This window comes from Somniosus microcephalus, chromosome 9, assembly GCF_052327205.1.
Source record: "Somniosus microcephalus isolate GS21.2 chromosome 9, FLI_Smic_1.0, whole genome shotgun sequence".
Classification (NCBI taxonomy): Eukaryota; Metazoa; Chordata; class Chondrichthyes; order Squaliformes; family Somniosidae; genus Somniosus; species Somniosus microcephalus.
This window is the reverse complement of record NC_140995.1, coordinates 134580331-134599338: the sequence shown is the minus strand read 5'-3', so window position 1 is coordinate 134599338 and position 19008 is coordinate 134580331. Positions and strand designations below refer to the sequence as shown.

Sequence of the window (19008 nt, the reverse complement as noted above, 5' to 3'; positions counted from 1 at the left end):
TTGGATTTGTTTCTGACTGCTTCTGAGAGTATGAGACCACCAGGAGATTTGGACCATAGTGAGGAGATGTGCATAAAAGGATAATGGCCCATAATTTCCGATAGGAGGCTTCCTGAGTGTGAATGCCTCCTAGCGGGAAAAAATCTATGCACTTACCTGAGGTCTCCCGAGGTGCGGCCACTTCCGATCCTGGGCCTCTCCACAGTCAAAATGCGCAGGGCCCACGTATCCCAGGGGCGCATGTGGTTCGCAAGCATCCCTGGGATCATGTGGGCCAGGCAAGCCAATGGGAGAAGGGAATCCCCCTTCACACTTTTGACGGATAGACCTTTCAAAAGTATGAATGGAGATCACCCCAAAAGCACATCAAAACATTAAATAATTTTTTTTAATCATGTTTTTAAAAGGAGTTAAAATTACATTAAATTAAATATTTTAAACAAAAATTTAATTTTTTGAAAAAAATAATTAAAGTTTTTTTACGGGGTGAAAAGCATTTAAAAACAATTTTTTTAAACACTTATGCTGGTAAAAGCAGGCCTTATGTCTGCTTTTACCAGGCGTGAGATTTTTAAGTGTTTTCTGTGGGCAGAGGTTCTCCAGAAAGCAGAACTCTCCACCCGCAGAAGCCCTTCTCCAGGGCAGGCGTCCAATCTGTCAAGAGCATTCTTGACAAATCGGAAATGCCGGTTTTCAGCACATGCGCTTCGCATGCCTGAAACTGGCACTTCCAATGTCCCTACAGGTGTGTACACAGTGCATACACACCCGCAGGGATTGGAAAATACGGCCCAATACTTCACCAAAGAGGCAACAGGGCAGCTCTGCCATTTACTGCATAAGGACCTGAGCCACGGTCACCTGCTCACACTGCTCTCTCTGTGGCAATGAAGGTGACCACTGCATTCAACTTTCATGGCAGAGGGTCACTTCAGAGGCGGGTGATCTCTGTAATATCAGCCAGGCTGCAGTGCAGGCATACATTTATCAGATGACTGACGCACTTTAAAGGACAGCTGGGAAATTCATCACCTTTGGCATCACAGCAAGGCAGCAGTGAGATTGGACCATCCATTTATACAGGGTTGCTGGCTTTTCCAAAGTCCAGAGTGCAATTGATGGCACACATGTTGCTTTGCGAGCTCTTACAGAAAACACCCTTCAACTTCCTCAGCATGAAGGGCTTCCACTCCCTGAATGTACAGATTGTGTGTGACAACATGCAGAGGATCCTTCATGCCAAGACCCAATATGCTGGAAGTTGCCACAATGCCTTCATCTTTCAAAATTCAGCCCTCTCTGGCCTCTTCAGGGATGAAAATCAATGTTCATTGCTGTATATACCTTTACCCACCTGGTTTTACTGCCAGTGCTGGAGCAGCTATCTTTTTCTTTGAAGCAACTTCTAGTTCTAAAGAGGAAAAACAAGGCAAACCTTTAAATCTGTCATTAACAATTGGAGCAATTAGTTCAATGTATATGCAACATTAGGCATAATGAAGAATAAACACTATCCATTTTCCAGAATAACCAAGCACTGTACAATAGAAAATACTACGGACGCTGGAATCCGAAACAAAAACAGAAAATGCTGGAAACAGAGTCTGTGACCCTTCGTCAGAACTGGAAAAACGTAGAGATGTAACAGATTTTAACCAGGAGCAGGGGCAGGGAAAGTGGGGTGGGAGGGGAGAAAGAACAAAAGGGACGGTCTGTGATAGGGTGGAAGGCAGGGGAGATTAAATGTTGCAAATGGTGATGGCAGAATCATCAACAGCTGCCGTCTGAAAAAATAGGGGCAGAGGTTATGGTCTGAAATTGTTGAACTCGATGTTGAGTCCAGAAGGCTGTAAAGTGCCTAATCGAAAGATGAGGTGCTGTTCCTCAAGCTTACGTTGAGCTTCATTGGAACAGTGTAAGAGGCCGAGGACAGAGAGGTCAGAGTGGGAGTGGAGCGGAGAATTAAAGTGACAGCGACTGGAAGCTCGGGGTCACCCTTAAGGACTGAACGGAGGTGTTCCGCAATGCGGTCACCCAACCTGTGCTTGGTCTCCCCAATGTAGAGGAGACCGCATCGTGAGCAGCGAATACAGTATACTAAATTGCAGGAAGTACAAGTAAATCGCTGTTTCACCTGGAAGGAGTGTTTGGGGCCCTGGACAGTGAGAAGGGAGGGGGTAAAAGGGCAGGTGTTGCATCTCCTGCACTTGCACGGGAAGGTGCCGTGGGGAGGCAAGGGGCTGTTGGGGGTGATTGAGGAGTGGACTAGGGTGTCACAGAGGGAGCGGTCCCTTTGGAATGCTGAAAGGGGAGGGGAGAGGAAGATGTGTTTGGTGGTGGGATCATGCTTGAGGTAGCAGAAATGGCGGAGGATGATCCGTTGAATGTGGAGGTTGGTAGGGTGAAAGGTGAGGATAAGGAGATCCCTATCGTGGTTCTGGGAGGGAGGGGAAGAGGTGAGATCAGAAGTGCGGGAAATGGAATGGACATGGTCGAGGGCCATGCCAACCACGGTAGAGGTGAATCCTTGGTTGAGGAAAAAGGAAGACATATCGGAAGCACTAGTATGGAAGGTGGCATCATCAGAACAGATGCGGCAGAGATGGGGAAACTGGGAGAACAGAATAGAGTCCTTACAGGAAGTGGGGTGGGAGGGCGTGTAGTCCAGGTAGCTGTGGGAGTCAATGGGCTTATAGTGGATGTTTGTCGATAGTCTATCCCCAGAAATGGAGACAGAGAAGTCGAGGAAGGGAAGGGAAGAGTCGGAGATGGACCATGTGAAGGTGAGGGAAGGGTGGAAATTGGAGGCAAAGTGAATGAAATTTTCTCATTCAGAGCGAGTGCAGGAAACGGCACCAATACAGTCATCAATGTACCAGAAAAAGAGGTGAGGGAGGGGACCTGAGCAGGAATGGAACAAAGAATGTTCCACATATCCCACGAAAAGGCAGGCATATCTAGAGCCCATGCGGGTTCCCATAGCAACACCTTTAATTTGGAGGAAGTGAGTGGAGTCAGAGGAGAAGTTGTTCAATGTGAGAACAAGTTCAGCCAGGCAGAGGAGGGTGGTGGTGGATGGGGACTGGTTGGGCCTCTGTTCAAGGAAGAAGCGGAGCGCCCGCAGGCCGTCCTGGTGGGGGATGGAGGTGTAGAGGGATTGGACGTCCATGGTGAAAAGGAGACCTTTGGGGCCAGGAAACTGGAAACTATTAAAGTGGCGGAGGGCGTCGGAAGAGTCGCAAATGTAGGTGAGAAGAGACTGGACAAGGGGAGAAAAAATAGAGCCGAGATAGGAAGAAATCAGTTCCATGGGGCTAGAACAGGCTGAAATGATGGGTCTACCAGGGCAGTCCTGTTTGTGGATCTTGGGAAGGAGGTAGAAGCGGGTTGTGCGGGGTTGGGGGACTATGAGGTTGACAGCTGTGGGGGGAAGATCTCCAGAGGAGATGAGGTCAGTGACAGTCATGGAAACAATGGCTTGATGTTTGGTAGTGGGGTCATGGTCCAGGGGGAGGTAGGAGGAGGTGTCAGAGAGTTGGCGTTCAGTCTCCGCACAGTAGAGGTCGGTTTGCCAAACAACAACAGCACCACCCTTGTCAGCAGGTTTAATGACAATGGCCCAGAAATTCAGGTCTCCACGGGTGAGTATGCATGGGGTACTCACCCGTAAGTCCAATGGAAGTGCCGGTTTCCTGCATGCACTGCGCATGCGCGGGAAACCGGCACTTCCGTTCCCCTGAAAACAGGGGTTCAGAGGTCGAACGCGTGCGCGGGAGAAGCTGCGCGTGCGCATCGAACTTTGTTTTTTTTTACAGGTTTTCCCGGGAGCGTAAGTCTCCAGAAGTTAGACATATAAAAAACAAGTGTAAGGCCTGCTTTTTACAAGGTAAGTGGTGAATTAATTAAAATTAAAACATTTTTTCCACAGGTTTATTATTTTTAAATACTTTAAAGAAAGGTAAGTTTATTTTTAGCCCCGTTAGAAAATAAAATTATTTTTTTCAAAAATTTAAATTATTGATTAAAATAGTTATTTCATGTAATTTATAGTTTATTTTAAAAATGTGATGTTTTTAAAAAATTTATTTGAAGATTTAGTGATGTTATGGGGCCCGTAGTATTTCTAAGTTTTGACAGGTCTTCCTGTCAGACTTATGAATGGAGCATTCCCTGCTCCGATTGGCTCCCCATGGCCCACGTGATCCCAAGGGATGCATTGAACTAACTGCGCCCCTGGGATACGCAAGCACTGCGCGCCGGCAGCTGGAGCAGGCCCAGGATCAGAATTCCACGGGGGCCCACAGCACAATGGCCGACGCGCTAGCTAAGTGCAGGTCGGGGGCTTGCACCCGTGGGAAGCCTCTGACACGAATTTCTGGGCCAATGCTGGGATTGGATCGGAGAGAAGGAGTGCTGCAAGTTCAGAGGGAGGTAGGTTGGAGTGAGTGAGGGGAGCAGAGAAATTGAGACAGCCGATGTCACGTCGGCAGTTTGCAATGAAAAGATCTAGAGAGGGTAAGAGGCCAGAGGGAGCGGTCCAGGTAGACCGGGAATTCTGAAAGCGGGAGAAAGGGTCCACTGTGTGAGCGGAAAGACTCCCAGCCAAACAAGTGGGCACGGCGACGAAGGCGATGGAAAAAGAGCTCGGCATCATGCCGAGCTCAAAATTCATTGAGGTGGAGGCGTAAGGGGATGAAGCTCAGGCCTTTGCTGGGGGATGAAGCTCAGGCCTTTGCTGAGGACTGATCGTTCAGGGTCACAATCACTGTTCAACTGCATCCCCAGTAGAAACTGAAAGATAATATCAAAACCATGGTGAGGAATGCTGATGAAAATTAGTTGATAAATTAATGGAAATGAGTATTTCAACCAGCAGAGAATATGCCTCCCTAAAATGAGTACAATAGATCAAAAGTAAAAATGTGTAGGAGTTTTTAATGAGCTTGTAGACACAGTGATTTATAAGAACAAGAAAAATTGCCTTATCTAACGTGGTTATTATGAATGTCTCATGTTTTAAGCTGAATTGGAAGACTTCATATTGACAAAAGCAGCTCAGTTGCACTTCATTCTTTACATAAGAATATAAGAAAGATTGGAGCAAAAAAAATCTCTTTGGCTCCTTAACCCTTTTTTTCTTTTACACCAGTTACTTGAGCAGCAGGACTTCTGTGCTTGAATTTCTGGGTGTCCGAAATGCAGTTAGTGATCGGACACCCAGAAATAACAATGCTGTGCCACTCAAACCTGTTGGGAATGGATGGAGGTTATCAGTCTGTCATAAGATCCGCAATGCTATTGAATGCTACTCATTGTGGCGACAATCATTATTTCTGAAGAGAGCAGGAGGCATGAGAAGTGAAGCACAATTTCAGTAAAAGAAATCTCCAGTTCCAACAAAAGAAACTTCATACACATTTCTGCCTCATGCCAGACACTCATATAAATAAACCATTCTAACCTCCTGCCCAAAGGAATCATTATATAAGGCCTGTCTTCTCTTAGGCAGTCCCTCGGAACTGAGGATGACTTGCTTCCACACTAAAAATGATTTCTCAGGTGACTGATGAGTCCAATGTGGGACCTACAGTCTCTGTCACAGGTGGGGCGGGTGGGTCGGGTGCTTGGGTTGACGTGCGCTCCTTCCGTAGTTTGCGCTTGGCCTCCGCTTACTCCCAGCGAAGAGACTCGAGGTGTTCAGCGCGTTCCCAGATGCTTCTCCTCCACTTTGTGCAGACTTGGGCCAGGGATTTCCAGGTGTCGGTGGGGATGTTACACTTTTTCAAGGAGGCTTTGAGGGTGTCCTTGAAACGTTTCCTCTGCCCACCTGGGGCTCTCTTGCCATGTCGGAGCCCTGAGTAGAGCACTTGTTTTGGGAGTCTCGTATTGGGCATGCGGACGATGTGGCCCGTCCATCGGAGCTGATCGTGCGTGGTCAAAGCTTCGATGCTGGGGATGTTGGCCTGAGCGAGAACACTAACGTTGGTGCGTCTATCCTGCCAATAGATTTGCAGGATTTTGCAGAGGCAGCGTTGGTGGTACCTCTCCAGGGCTTGAGGTGCCTGCTGTACATGGTCCATGTCTCTGAAGCATACAGGAGGGCGGGTATCACTACTGCTCTGTAGACCATGAGCTTAGTGCTGGGTTTGAGGTCCTGGTCTTCAAACACTCTCTTCCTCAGGCGACCGAAGGCTGCACTGGCACACTGAAGGCGGTGTTGGACTTCATCATCGACATCTGCCCTTATTGACAGTAGGCTCCCGAGCTATGGAAAGTGGTCCACGTTGTCCAAGGTCTCGTCATGGATTTTGATAATCGGGGAGCAGTACTGTGTGGTGGGGGCAGTTTGGTAGAGGACCTTTGTCTTATTGATGTTTAGTGTAAGGCCCATGCTCTCGTATGCTTCGGTGAAGGTGTTGATGACGGTTTGGAGTTCGACCTCAGAATTTGCGCAGACGCAAGCATCGTCTGCATACTGTAATTCGATGACAGAGGATGGGCCGACCTTGGATCTGGACTGGAGGCGACGGTGGTTGAACAGTTTCCAGTTTGTTCTGTAGATTAGCTTCACTCCCGCAGGGAGGTTACTGAGGCTGAGATGGAGCATTGCAGCCAGGAAGATTGAGAAGAGTGTTGGTGCGATGACACAGCCTTGCTTGATCCCGGTCTGTACGTGAATTGGGTCTGTGGTGGATCCGTTGGTCAGGATCACGGCTTGCATGTCGTCGTGAAGCAGGTGCAGGATGTTGACAAACTTTTGGGGGCAGACGAATTTGAGGAGGACACTCCATAATCCCTCAGAGTTGACCGTGTCGAAGGCCTTTGTGAGGTCAAAGAAGGCCATGTACAGCAGTTGGTGCTGTTCCCTGCATTTCTCTTGTAGTTGACACATGGTGAAGATCATGTCCATTGTGCCCCTTAGTGGGCGAAATCCACATTGCGATTCTGGGAGGAGCTCGTCAGCCACTGGGAGAAGGCAATTGAGGAGGATTCTTGCGATGACTTTCCCTGTGGCAGACAGCCGGGAGACTCCTCTGTAATTACCACAATCGGACTTGTCACCTTTCTTGAAGATGGTCACGATTACGGCATCTCTGAGATCCCCTGGCATGCTCTCCTCCTTCCAAATAAGTGAAATGAGTTCATGTATTCGCGCCAATAGTGCTTCTCCACCATGTTTTAGCGCCTCAGCGGGGATTCCATCTGCTCCCGAGGCCTTGTTGTTCTTCAGTTGTCGGATGGCCTTTTCAACCTCATGCTGGGCTGAGGTTGTGCTGAGGAGGTGGCGGGTAGCATGCTGCGGGATGGAGTTGAGGACACTCGCATCGAAGACAGAGTCTTGGTTAAGGAGATCTTTGAAGTGCTCCTTCCAGTGGGCACTGACTGCCTCTGTCCTTGATGAGTCTCCATGCAAGTGACTGCTTGATGGTTGCTGATGTGGAAGTGGAAATAATTGTGAGGGGGGTTGGATTCTATCTCATCATCCTCATAGGTCAGCCTTGCAATAATTGAGCAAAGTTCAGGCCACAGCTCACCATTACTGTCACCGGATGTGCCAGTCCTAGTCTGCATGACAGCTGTACATCTCTGAGCAGCAGATAACACAACTCTGCATCTAGTTCTCTAATGACCAGAGAATGTAGGTGTTTCCAGGCCTAGAGATATAGATAGTGGCATCTTAGCAGATGAGGCCAATCAGAGTGTGCTGGCTGTTAATCACCCAGGCATACCTTCTTTCACATGACTTACTGTGATTGGGCATCCCACAATCTCTTCTGATTTACAAGCTGCACATGGTGTAAGCATGCACCTCTTGCTTTACCCCCCTTCCATTACCACAACCCTACTCCTTGTGCCTTCCTTATTTCAGACACCCAAGAAATCCAGCCTGCCCAGCCAGTGGGTCAACAAGAAGAGGGAGAGGAGAGTGAAGAAGAAGAAGAAGAAGAAACACCATCACTCGATTTCACATTCCGAGCCACCAGCTCCTCGAGGTCATCCTGCAAGGCCATCTGCAGTCTCCCCCACTGAAAGTGAGCAGCCTTCCACCAGCCATGCTGCAGCCACTGGGGTAGCACTGCATGACATCAGTAGGATAGGCAAAGGCACACACAAGACAGTCACTAATGGAAAGCACAATGGTGATTAGTTGATTTTTTGATGTAATATTGGATGCATAGATGGATAAAGTTGGATTGTAAAGTTTGCTTTGTGGTGACTTTTATTTCAGCATTGTGGCCAAGAGGACGCTGTGATGGTCAGTAACAGAGGAAAGGTAAGGTGTGGGGCTATTGGTGAATGAGGAATTGGGGTTGTTTTAACTGGTACCGCAGGTGGGTGATTTGATCCCAGATATCCCAGCCGTAAAGAGGCTGTCTGGGTTGCCTCCTTCCTTACGCTTCCTCCTCTTCTGCGTCCTCCTCTTCTGCATCATCATCTTCCGCTTCCTTCTCTTCTGCTTCCTCCTATTCTGCTTCTTCCTCTTCCTCCTCCTCCTGTTCGTCCCTCTCCTCCTGCGAGCAGCTTGTCCCCTTTGCTGCCTCTGCTCCATCTCCATTTCATGCTGCAGCCCAAGGGGGACTGCAACTAGCACCCTCAGGGCTGGGAGCAAATGGTGTTCTCGGAGGCCTTAGTTAAGAGCCAAAGTGTTGTAAACATCCAGCAGCACTCCCTGCACACTTTAATAATTTTTAAAGGTCTTACACCAAGCCACTACTCCAATAAAATGTAAAGAAATCAGTACAAAAGCAAAAATCTAAACTTACCTGAAAGTTGCGTGTGTCCCTTTAAGAAGCGCTGGTAGGGGGTCCATCGTACTGCTACACGCACGTTCAGCTGTGCGGCTTTGGAGAGGGCATTAAAAGGAGCGGCGATGTGCAAAAATCCAGATTCTGCGTCAGTTCAGCATTGCACACTGATTGACGTCACAATCTGACTAATTTCCATATCTGGAGTGAGCGCAGGAAACAGCAGCGCTGCCGACCTGCCAAAAATGGCAGCCGCCGCGTTCCATAACGGAAGTGGGCGAAAGCAAGCAGGCCGCCATTTTTTCATCCAAACCGGCCTAAACAGCTGGCGCAAACGGGCCAAATTTCACGGCCAGAGATCGATAGATTTTTGGACTCTAAGGGAATCAAGGGATATGGGATAGGTTAGGAAAGTGGATTGGAGGTAGAAGATCAGCCATGATCTTATTGAATGGCAGAGCAGGTTCGAAGGGCCAGACGGCCTACTCCCAATGTTCCCGTTAAGCTGCACGGCCACGCAGCGCTCTGGAGGTCCCGCGCAATGCCGCTCAGTGGCTTTACAATGGCAAAACCGCGCATGTGCAGAAATTTGAATGATCGTACAGTCCGTTAAAGGGGCCGCGCACCCAAAAAAATATTAGTGGAAACATTGTCCTGCTCCTATTTCTTATATTCTTATCTTATGTTCTAAAGAAATTTCTTTTTATTTCCCTATTGGATTTATTAGTAACTATCTTGTATTTATGGGCCCTAGTTTGGGATTCTCCCACAAGTCGAAACATTCTCTCCACATCTACCCTGTCCAACCCATTCATAATTCTAAAGAAAAAAGCCCCAACATGTTCAATCTTTCCAGATAGCTATAATTTCTCAGTTCTGGTACCATCCTTGTAAATCTTTATTGCACTTTTTCCAGTGCTTCTATGTCATTTTTATAGTATGGAGACCAGAAATGTGCACAGTATGCTAAGTGCGGCCTGACCAGGATCCTGTACAAGTTTAATATAACTTCACTACTTTTGAATTCTGTACCCCTAGAAATAAATCCCAGTTAGCATTTTTAATTGCTTTGCAGACCTGTGATGCTGCTTTTAATGATTTGTTCACTTGTATCCCTAGATCCCTTTGCTCTTTCTTATTTTCTAAGTTGTGAGTGATCATTTATATGTTTCCTACCAAAGTGCGTCATCACACATTTATCTATGTTAAAGTTTATTTTCCATTTAACTGCCCAGTCTGCAAGTACTGCCCAGTCTACCTGAACTAATCAGCTGCCAAAGTGAGTTATGTTCCCTCTGTGTGTGCAGATGTGTGTGTGTGGGTGCTAGCAGGTGGGCACAGGGCACCTCTCGTGCAACCTGACCTGCCTGGTATTATTCTGTTGATTCTACTCTTCCACTTTCAAAGACATCAGATAGGAGCATCTTTTGGGAAATTCACTGTTGCCAGTAATGGTGCTGGGGGTAAATAAAATGAGAACAATTGACATAATAGCTCACGAGTATCTAAGTGCCAATGGGGGAAAAATTGAGAAAATGTTTAAGAAATGGCTGAAATACACCTGTCTTAACATTACTGTATCCTTTCCATGTCCTGCAATGTCTAGCAATCCTGGATGCCTATTTCACATGCATATGATTATGAATCAACTGATGTGCCTCAATAATTCCGAGACTCGATGTTAGCGAAACAAAACAAGGCTTTTATTAACTTAGAAAGTAACACGTAAGAGAGAGAGGTATCTTCCTTCTGGAGACTGAGGCCAGACTGAGCTAGCTTACAAAAGGGGCCAGGTATGGGCGGAGCCCTACACACACAGCACATTCCAGCACATTCCAATAAACAATACAATGAGGACTGGGGGAAGGGAAATGACACTGAAACCGACCACAGTCACAGGCAGTGATGAATGGAATATTTCATCACATTCACCCCTTCTATAGATTTAGTCTGTTCGGGGGTTTGATAGTCCTCTGCGACCGACGTGGCTGTTGTGGTGCCGCGGGTGTCGGCTGGGTGTCCCCGGTAGTCTCCTGGGTCTCTGCCGGGGGTGCCGCCAGGGTTGTTGAAGGGGTAGTTGGTGGGGGTGCCGTTGGTCGATGTTCTTCCGGGGGTGATGAAAGAGTAGTGGGTGGGTAAGAGTTGCTGTGATCGTTGTTGCTGCTATTGCCGTGGTTGTTGTCGATGCTGGCTGGGGCGACGTCTTTTATGGACACGGTGTCCTCCCTTCCGTCGGCGTGCCGGACATATGCGTATTGGGGGTTGGCGTGGAGTAGGTGTACTGGCTCCACGAGAGGGTCCGTCTTGTGGCCCCTCACTTGCCTTCGCACGAGTACCGGACCTGGGGTGGAGAGCCATGACGGCATGGATACGCCTGAGGTGGATTTCCGGGGAAAGACAAACATTCGTTCATGAGGCGTGGCATTAGTGGCCGTACACAATAACGACCGTATTGAATGGAGCACATCCGAGAGGACTTCCTGCCAGCGGGAGATAGGGAGGCCCTTGGTCCTTAGAGCTAGAGTGACTGCTTTCCATACTGTCCCGTTCTCTCGCTCCACTTGGCCGTTACCCCGGGGGTTGTAGCTGGTGGTACGGCTCGTGGCGATCCCCCTGGACAGCATGTACTGGCGTAGCTCTTCACTCATGAAGGACGCCCCCCTATCCGTATGGATGTAGCTCGGCATACCGAACAGGCAGTTGAGGCATTTAATGACCGTGGCGCTGGTCTTGTCTGGGCAGGGGAAGGCGAATGGGAACCGGGAGTATTCGTCCACAATGTTCAGGAAGTAAACATTGCGGTCGGCGGACGGGAGGGGGCCCTTGAAATCTAAGCTGAGCCGCTCAAAGGGCCGTGTAGCTTTGATTAAGTGGGCTCTATCTGGGCGGTAGAACCGAGGCTTGCACTCAGCGCAAGTGCGGCAGTTCCTGGTCAGAGACCGAACTTCCTCAATCGAGTAGGGTAAGTTACGGGACTTTATGAAGTGGAACAGCTGCGTGACCCCTGGGTGGCAGAGGTCGTTGTGGAGGGTCTGTAGCCGATCCCCGGTGGCGCTGGCACACATCCCTCGTGAGAGGGCGTCGGGGGATTCGTTAAGGGCCCCTGGCCGGTAAATGATGTCGTACTCGAAGGTGGAGAGCTCGATCCGCCACCTAAGAATCTTATCATTTTTAATCTTCCCCCTCTGTTTATTATTGAACATAAACGCTACCGACCGCTGGTCGGTAAGTAGGGTGAAGCGTTTGCCGGCTAGGTAGTGGCGCCAGTGGCGCACTGCCTCCACGATGGCTTGGGCCTCCTTTTCCACGGAGGAGTGTCTGATCTCGGGCCCTTGGAGGGTCCTCGAGAAGAAAGCTACGGGCCGCCCCGCCTGGTTGAGGGTGGCCGCCAAGGCGAAGTCAGACGCATCACTTTCCACTTGAAATGGAGTGTTCTCGTCCACTGCCTGTAGCGTGGCCCGCTCAATATCCTGCTTAATGCTTTTGAAGGCGGCGTGGGCCTCAGCAGAGAGCGGAAAAGAGGATGCTTTCAAGAGGGGGCGGGCTTTGTCGGAGTAGTTGGGGACCCATTGGGAATAATAAGAAAATAACCCCAGGCACCTTTTCAGGGCTTTGGGAGTGTTGGGCAGGGGCAGCTCCCGTAGGGGGGCTGCAATCGGTCGGGGTCTGGTCCGATTTCCCCATTCTCCACCACGCTGCCTAGTATGCAGAGGCGCGTGGTGTTGAAAACGCACTTGTCCTCGTTGTAGGTGAGGTTGAGTTTTTGTGCGGTTTCCAGGAACCTCTCGAGGTTCGAGTCGTGATCCTGCTGATTGTGGCCGCAGATGGTGACGTTGTCGAGGTAGGGGAAGGTTGCCTGCAAGTGGTGGTCATCGACCATGCGGTCCATCTCCCTCTGAAAAACCGAGACCCCATTCGTCACCCCAAAGGGGACTCTGAGGAATTGGTAGAGGCGTCCGTTCGCCTCGAAGGCGGTGTACGGGCGGTCCTCTGGTCTGATAGGGAGCTGGTGGTATGCTGACTTGAGGTCGATGGTGGAGAACACCCGGTATTGGGCGATTTGGTTCACCATTTCTGATATGTGGGGTAGCGGGTAGGCGTCTAGTTGGGTGTACCTGTTGATCGTTTGACTATAGTCGATCACCATCCGTTTCTTCTCGCTACCCCTTACCACTACCACTTGGGCGCGCCACGGGCTGTTGCTGCGTTCAATAATGCGCTCTTTCAGGAGCCTGTCTACCTCGGTCGCGATAAACCGCCTGTCCTCCCAGCTGTACCTCCTGCTTTTGGTCGCTATTGGCCGGCAGTTAGGGGTAAGGTTCGCGAATAGCGAAGGCGGCTTTACCTTCAGGGTAGCCAGACCGCACACTGTGAGGGGCGGCTGGGACCCACCGTACTTGAGCGTGATGCTTTGGTGGTTGCACTGGAAATCCAGGCCCAAGATCACGCTCGCACATAGGTTCTTCATGATTAATACTTTAAAATTATCGTATACAGTTCCGTTAACGCCCAATTGTACCGTGCAGTAACCCAGAATGGTCGATGTCTGGGTTTTATCAGCCATAGAGATGGTACCCTGAGCAGGGACCACCTTTCGGGAGAGTTGCTGTGCTAGTTCAGGGTGGATAAAACTCTCCGTGCTTCCACTGTCAATTAAACATTTAACCCGGCACCCGTTTACCTCGATGTCCACCATTGATTTGGATAGCGGGTGCGGCCTGGTCTGGTCCACTGTGACCGATGCCACTGTAGGGCCCTGATCGATACAAGATGGCGTCCACGCTGTCTGCTCATAAGATGGTGGACCCCACGAGGTCGGGCAAGATGGCGTCCAAGATGGCCGCTCCCACGGCGCACACGCGGCGGTGGCGGGTTTTCCGGCGGTTGGTTGTCCGGCGGGGTTCCCTCTGCACACCTTCCCGAAGTGCCCCTTCTTACCGCACTTAAAGCAGGTGGTGCCTTTCGCCGGGCACAGGTTTCTGGTGTGTTTTGGCTGCCCGCAGAAGTAGCAGTTGGGTCCCTGACGCATCGCGGCTGTCGTAGGGCTTCTGGGGGGAGAGCGGGGCCCCGCCGGTGTCGGGCTGCCAGGCGGGGAAGATGCCTTCCAAGATGGCGGCGCCCTCGGTGCACACGTGGCGGCGTGGACGGCGCGGGCTGAAGAGTAGGCGTCCGAGTTTCTCTGGGCCACATCCAGGGATCGCGCGGTGTCCGCAGCCTGTTTCAGGTCCAACCCCGTTTTTTCCAGCAGTCTTTGCCGGATGTAAGTGGAGCTGAGGCCTGTGATGAAGGCATCGCGAACAAGCTCGTCAGTGTACACTGCGGCTTTTACATCTCGGCACTTGCAGTCTTTGCCAAGCATTTTCAGGGTGCTTAGGAACTCCTCCACCAATTCCCCAGGTCGCTGTGCGCGAGTAGCGAGCAAATGCCTAGCATACACCTCATTCGTAGGCTGCTGGTAATGCGCCTTTAAGATGTCGCAGGCGGCCAGGTACGTATCGGCGTCTTGGATGTGGGGGTAAACCCGGTGGCTTACCCAATTCCGCAGAATTCCGAGTCTCATCCTCACAGCATCCGTAGCGTCTTTGACGGCTGCGGAATTGTCCAGGAAGAATTCCATACACTCAAACCAGTGTCCGAAGCGTGCTGATGCGTCCGGAGCATGTTGATCCAAATCCAAATGTTCGGGTTTCAGGAGTTGATCCATAGTATTGAAAAATAAGTTAATAAAATTGATGTGCCTCAATAATTCCGAGACTCGATGTTAGCGAAACAAAACAAGGCTTTTATTAACTTAGAAAGTTACACGTAAGAGAGAGAGGTATCTTCCTTCTGGAGACTGAGGCCAGACTGAGCTAGCTTACAAAAGGGACCAGGTATGGGCGGAGCCCTACACACACAGCACATTCCAATAAACAATACAATGAGGACTGGGGGAAGGGAAATGACACTGAAACTGACCACAGTCGATGAATGGAATGGAATATTTCATCACATCAACATCCTGCACAGAAGAGCCAGAGGCAAGCATTTTGATTTCAAACAATTTATTGGGGCCAGTTTTCCAGTCTCTAGCCTCCCAAGTGAGTCAGTTCCTGGGACATTACAGAGAAGAAAGAGAGGATCATCGCTCTGGATGTCTGCCCTTTTGCAAATGACATGCATTTCCTGGGACTCAAGGGGCGGTAGCGGGAAGCTCCCTCCTGAAACAGGCAGGAGCATTTAAATGGCAGTAAAATAACATGCAAGTTAACATAATAACAGCTTCCGTGTCATTTGCAGTATTAATGCTGGATGAACGCCTGGGTGAAAGAATGCCGACAGAAACTGGATGTTCAGCGTTGCGAGGGTACCTTGAGTTTGCAGGAGCTTTAACGTGGCAGCCAGTCATTTTCACTGAGCTTAAGGGTAGCTTACTCTTACAAACACTTTGGTGCAACAGGATAACACTGCATGGACGGAGGTGATTTTGTTGCACCATTGCAGCCACCAGGACACTCTGGCCCTTAAAGCCTGAAGCAGCACCACAACTATGCAGTCGTGAAAGATACATAACAAGAATCTGTGCTACCTCAATTAATCAATGAGGCACAAAAATATGCATTATATCAAATATAATCAAATTGTATTACATGGGATTATTACAGCAGGTTTCTCACTGGTAGTAAAGAGTTGTCAATAGACATTGGGGTGGATTTCCCTCCCCTTTCTGCCTGAGTTCTAGTCAGGTAAAACCAACTCAGAATGCACTCGGGCATGATGTGCCCACCCCAGACATCTGCTGCTGGCCCCGGCAAGGTCACAGATCTGAAACATTAACTCTGTTTCTCTCTTCAAAATGGTGCCTGACCGGCTGAGTATTTCCAGCATTTTTTGTTTATATTTCAAAATGCACTCATCCTGAAAGGACTTGAACCCATCTATATTTGCAGATTCAGGCTGTTACCATGTCCCCGACATTGTCCCAGCAGAGGAACACCCTTTGGAAGAGGCTTGCACCCAAAAGTAGAGGAGGAAAGTGTATTGCTGCTGCAGGCCTGAGAGGCCTATAGCACCATTAACAGCCACTGACTACAGGGCCTTCTGGCTGCTGTCCAAGAATGGCTTGTTGATCCTCCGACTGCCCCTGAAAGTAAAAGCATTTACCTGTTTGGAGTGCAAGGAGATTGTTGACAGCCTAAAAATTCGGTTGATTTGTGCCTCGCGTTAGCACCCTAAAAGGGCGCTAATGGGGCGCAAAGCAACTAGCGCCTGGGCACGGCGCCGCCAACGCCTCCCGTGAAATTCAGCGGGAGGTTAGCATCAGCGGTAACCGTTAGCAACCCATGGTGCTGCGCTGCCGGCGATGACGTCATTGCCGTGCGCAGCGCCCCGCTCGCGCCCCGGTCATGATCTTCAGTAGCGCCCCCTGACTTACCACCAGATGCTATGTCAAACGGGTCAGGGGGGCCTATCTGCAGCCGGGGCGGCGCAAATTAAAGGGGAGGTGCCGGGCGGCCATTTTTGTTGTGGGCCGCCTGCCAGCACCTGCCCCCTCTGATGTTTCCGTCCTCCTCTGCAGCCCCCCCGTGGAGTGCCGGCTGTGCTCTATGAGCCCGGCACTCCGATCCCTGGTGGCCCAGCTGGGCCCCGGGTCGTGCTGCGCTAGGCCCCTCCCCTTTAATAAGGGAAGGAAGGCATGCAGTACCGCGGTGCAACGTGCCACAATGCATGGCGCTGCGGCACATAGTGCCGCGATATTCACTCGCAGCGCCCCAAGAGGGAGGCGGGGCGCTTCCAGTAGCACCCCGCCTCCCTCTTGGTGCACTACCGATGAATTTTGGGCGCGAGGGCACTAATTTTTTCGGGGCACTAAAAGTAGCGCACCGGTGAAGTTAGCGCCCCAAAGGGGGCGTGACCCATTTTTTCCCCCTTATATATTTTGGGCCTCCACCAGGTGAAGACCCAGGAAATTGTGGTGGGGGCATGTTGACACCAATATATTTTTATTTACTGGATCTGAAAAATATACTTAACTCTACACAGGATTGTGTCACACTTGCAGATCATAATTATAATTCTTAAGATTTCCTCCATGTTAACATGTCTTATCAAAGTAGTTTACATTTATAAACAAAATGAGTGACCGTCTATCCAAATGAATGATCCTTGGCAGGTCTGCTCTAGTGTTATGTAACAACTGTTTTATTTTGAGTAAACCAGCAGGCCTTGAAAATCCACAGTGGGGTGCAGGAGTAGTGGGGTGGCGGGGGGGGGGGGGGTCGGTGGTGGTTAAGGGGAAGGGAGATGTCTCCCTGGGTATGTGGCACGATGTGTCCATCTGCTGGCCCCACCAAATTTCCAGGGTCAGTGGGAGGTCCACTAATTAATATGTGACTAGCAGGAACCTGCACCAATAGGAGCGCATCTAGGGCATTCGTCCACTGTAGAGGCTGCACATTGCAACTGAAGAGCACTGGGCCAGGGGAGCGGCCTATGGAAACTGAAGGTAACTGCCCCAACAGTCCCCTTGGTAAAGGTGTGACATTGAACGTTTTTTTGCTTTAAAAAATTCCAGCTTGACTTTGGGAGGGGAGGGCCAGGCCACGATCCTTGCATGGACCTTCAGTGGGCCCACGGCTGCTAATCAGCAGTCACCCCAGGTGTATCAGCCACCTATCTTAGCCACATTGACTGAGAGAACTCTAACATGGGAACTCTAACGTTTGGAGTCCCCACTCCCACCCCAGCCCCCTCTTAAACCACCGGGCTTGTAACAGGCAGGTGGAAACTCCATCTCTTTCAAGGTTAAGTAAGAGAACACACACAAGGCTAAGAGCCAACGTATCCAGGTCCCAGCCTAAATTCTGGCCTTTCCAGCAGACTCCCGCCAATATTCCACTGGGAGTATGATAGAGGGTCTGTTAATTTTCAGGGTCATCATATCTCATGACATTGAAGAACTCAACGATGTTTGTTATCACTGTTTGCTTGAGGTGGGCAAGCCAATGGGAGCAGAAATACCCCAGGGAGCTGGCCACAAGTATTAGCCAAACCCCAGCTCATCCATTGGATTCAGGGCAGAGAGAAATGGCTGAGTACAAAGGCTGCACTGCCATCGATTCATTGGGATCCCCAGCAGACCAGAAAATCCAGGTCCTGGCATTGTGTTGATTGTAATATTTCAAGTTCAAGTGATGCCTCATAACTGAATGTAATTTGGTAAAGGACATAAGTGTTCTAAGAAATGTAAGCTCAATAGATTCCAGAATTAAAGTTTCCTTAAAATAAAATTGGTGTAGCAACTTGGTTTATCACAGCATTGTCATATACCAAGATTACTATTATAGAGTGCTGATTAGCACTGCATAAATTAGAGGCAGAGCTAGCCTGGAACCAAGATAGACTAGCGGCAAACATACCAATAAATTGTCATGCTGGTGGGAATAAACAATTTAAGTTACCTATCAAGATTTAAATTACTTTTTGTTAATCCTTGAGCAAACACATCAGCATAGTAAAAAAGTACACTTCCATCTCATATTTTTCCGCCCTTTCTGGTACTAAATCTGCTAAGCTTATGATTGGTTTTCTGATTGAACCTTGTTGCAGTTTTAAAATACTTCTTCAATTCTTCAAATGATGACACCATACACTTTTTTTTTTAGACAGCACAGTATTTTGATCCAAACAATTAATAATTCATTCTTACTTCCAGTCTATACAAGTATTTTGCTGAAATGCACTTTTAGATATTTTAGAAACTTTGGGCTCGATTTTCCCAGCCCCGAGGAGACAGGTTTGGAGTCATGCGAGTTGTTAAAATCGCCAAAACTGGTGGATGGGCCTGTTCCTGCCTCTGAGCAATTTTCCCAAGTGCGTGGTTTCTGACCCGCTTTCCATCCCGCCTCCAAGAGGCGGGATTGGCCCTTAAGGCCCTTAACAACCACTTAATTGCCTCTATAATCCCATTTTGAGAGGCCTTTCCGATTTTAACACATTTCCCCCATCCTACACGCCTCCTCTGGAACATGCCAGGTAATCCTGGCTGCCTCACTAGTGGATTGCTTACGAACACCTGCAGCTCCACCATTACAAAGGAGTTTTCACCGATGATCATTTGCAGGTGGCAGAACTTTGTTGTTTCAGGTCTGGGGGAACTTTTAGCAGGCATACTCATTGTTGTGGAAGTTTGGAGCCTGACACCCATCTCCAGTGTGACCTCCTTGGAAACCCCTCTCCCCACCTTGACTAAGCGCTTCCTCAACTGAGGCATATACCAGAA

The 19008-nt window shown here is 49.4% G+C and overlaps 1 protein-coding gene across 50 annotated transcripts in view; it reads right to left on the bottom strand.

Moving 5' to 3' along the window:
• Window positions 1-19008, bottom strand: part of trdn (triadin) — a 732832-nt gene that overhangs the window by 398933 nt on the left and 314891 nt on the right. For all 50 annotated transcript variants that reach the window (XM_085997256.1, XM_085997227.1, XM_085997243.1 and 47 more), the window contains one exon: window positions 1355-1411. In XM_085997256.1, the coding sequence (XP_085853382.1) occupies window positions 1355-1411 (57 nt within the window). The remainder of the gene's footprint in view (window positions 1-1354; window positions 1412-19008) is intronic.